General features: G+C 43.4%; 1 protein-coding gene across 8 annotated transcripts in view; it reads left to right on the forward strand.

The window, feature by feature from the left end:
• Nucleotides 1–989, forward strand: part of add3a (adducin 3 (gamma) a) — a 117,769-nt gene extending 116,780 nt beyond the window's left edge. For all 8 annotated transcript variants that reach the window (XM_015051246.1, XM_015051237.1, XM_015051229.1 and 5 more), the window contains one exon: nt 424–989. In XM_015051246.1, the coding sequence (XP_014906732.1) occupies nt 424–665 (242 nt within the window). In that variant the 3' untranslated portion in view covers nt 666–989. The remainder of the gene's footprint in view (nt 1–423) is intronic.
• Nucleotides 990–1,630: the final 641 nt, after the last annotated feature.

A 1,630-nucleotide genomic window follows, 5' to 3' on the forward strand; every position in this document is an offset into this window, starting at 1 on the left:
GAAAAAAAAACACAGTTTTGCAGTTGCAGTGTTTCTGTTTAAATACAAAATGAAATTAAAATCACTGATGGTGGACATCAAACTGATGTTGTTATATCCCGCACTTCTAGTATAAGTACACAGGTAGAAAATATGGTCTTTTTTAGAGGCTCATAGAGAAATGAAAAGGTGATAGAAATAGCTCAGGAGCAGCGTGTAAAACGTCTGTGGGACAACGGCCGTCAGACCGTCAGTTCCCAAAACCACACACAAAAAAAATAAACTCGTAAAAGCGCACACGGGGTCAGTGCGATGCTGATGGACCATGCACAGAGTAACAAGCTCGTTGGATCTCATCGTAAAAAAAATAAGAAGTGATTAGTCTATGGCATGTTTTTCCTAATTAGACGCTAGCTTCACGCTGCCTTCCTCTCCTCCCTCCAGAGAACCACACGGGCCTGATGAACGGCAAGGAGAACCACGACGACGAGCTCTCCAAGCGCGTCAGTCAGCTGACCACCAGCGTGGAGAGCGTGGAGATCACCGTGCGCCCCGGCGAGAAGATCGAGGAGCCACTGTCCCCCGAGAGCTCCCCCTCCAAGTCGCCCAACACCAAGAAGAAGAAGAAGTTCCGCACGCCGTCGTTCCTGAAGAAAAACAAAAAAAAAGAGAAGACGGAAGCCTGAGAGAGGCGAGCGGGTGAAGTCGGGAAGAGCGCGCCCGCGGAAAGAGGGTGTCGAATTCCTCCCTTCCCCTCCCTTTATTTTCTTGTCAGTCTGTTTCTGTTTTTTTTTTTGTTTGTTTTTAATTATATTTGATTTTTTTTTAAACCAGAGGTTTTATGTACAAAAGGCAGAGGAAAGATTTAACAAGAAAAAAAAAAAAACAGCAGTTTGGGATTTTTATGAAAAAGTCATTTTGCAAAGAAAGAATATCTGTGAGATTTTGGGGTAGGTGGGTGTGCGGGCCCACCGATTAAAGCTGCAGCAGATGGGAGCGATATAAAAAATAAAAAAAAAAAAAAACAAGGGCAGGCGTGGGTGTGTCTACGTACCTGATATCTCATGCAGTACTCTAACTCGGCTCCTTGGAAGCATCACTTGTAGATCCTGAGTAACTGGCTCCTCTCCCCCCTTGTTTCTAACCTCGGCTCAATACTAAACTGGAAGCCTCTTTGTCCTTCACGTATTCCTTAATATTCCACCTCGCTCATGTTTTGTCTTGCTTTGTCTGCACAGAAAACATAAAAATTTAACATCACACTGGAAAACTAGTTTTGGGGAAAAAAGGCAGTCGGAGGATTTGAGCTGATGTATTTGCTGTGGCTCCCAAATTAGTCTTGGTGACTTCTTTCTCCAAAGGAGGATTGTGGTTTCTAGATACGGTTAAAGGTCGTCAGAGTAGATGGAGAGGATGAATTCTGGCTGCTTCTAACTGCATTATCTCATATTTATGTAGCATTTTCATATGGCGTCCTCTTCATCTCTCTCCACTGATGACTGGGAGAAAATCTTGTTTTAGTAAAAAGCCGCTGTTTGTTTCATGAAAAGTGATCTTTTTTTTTTTCTTTTTTTTGTATTGAATGCAGCTTTACGTCCGTCAGCCCCAACTTGCACTAGACTTGGGCCAGTTACCAGCTTCAGTCTTATAC

Source organism: Poecilia latipinna, unplaced genomic scaffold (assembly GCF_001443285.1).
Source record: "Poecilia latipinna isolate Pla-1442-1.1 unplaced genomic scaffold, P_latipinna-1.0 Scaffold51, whole genome shotgun sequence".
NCBI lineage: Eukaryota > Metazoa > Chordata > Actinopteri > Cyprinodontiformes > Poeciliidae > Poecilia > Poecilia latipinna.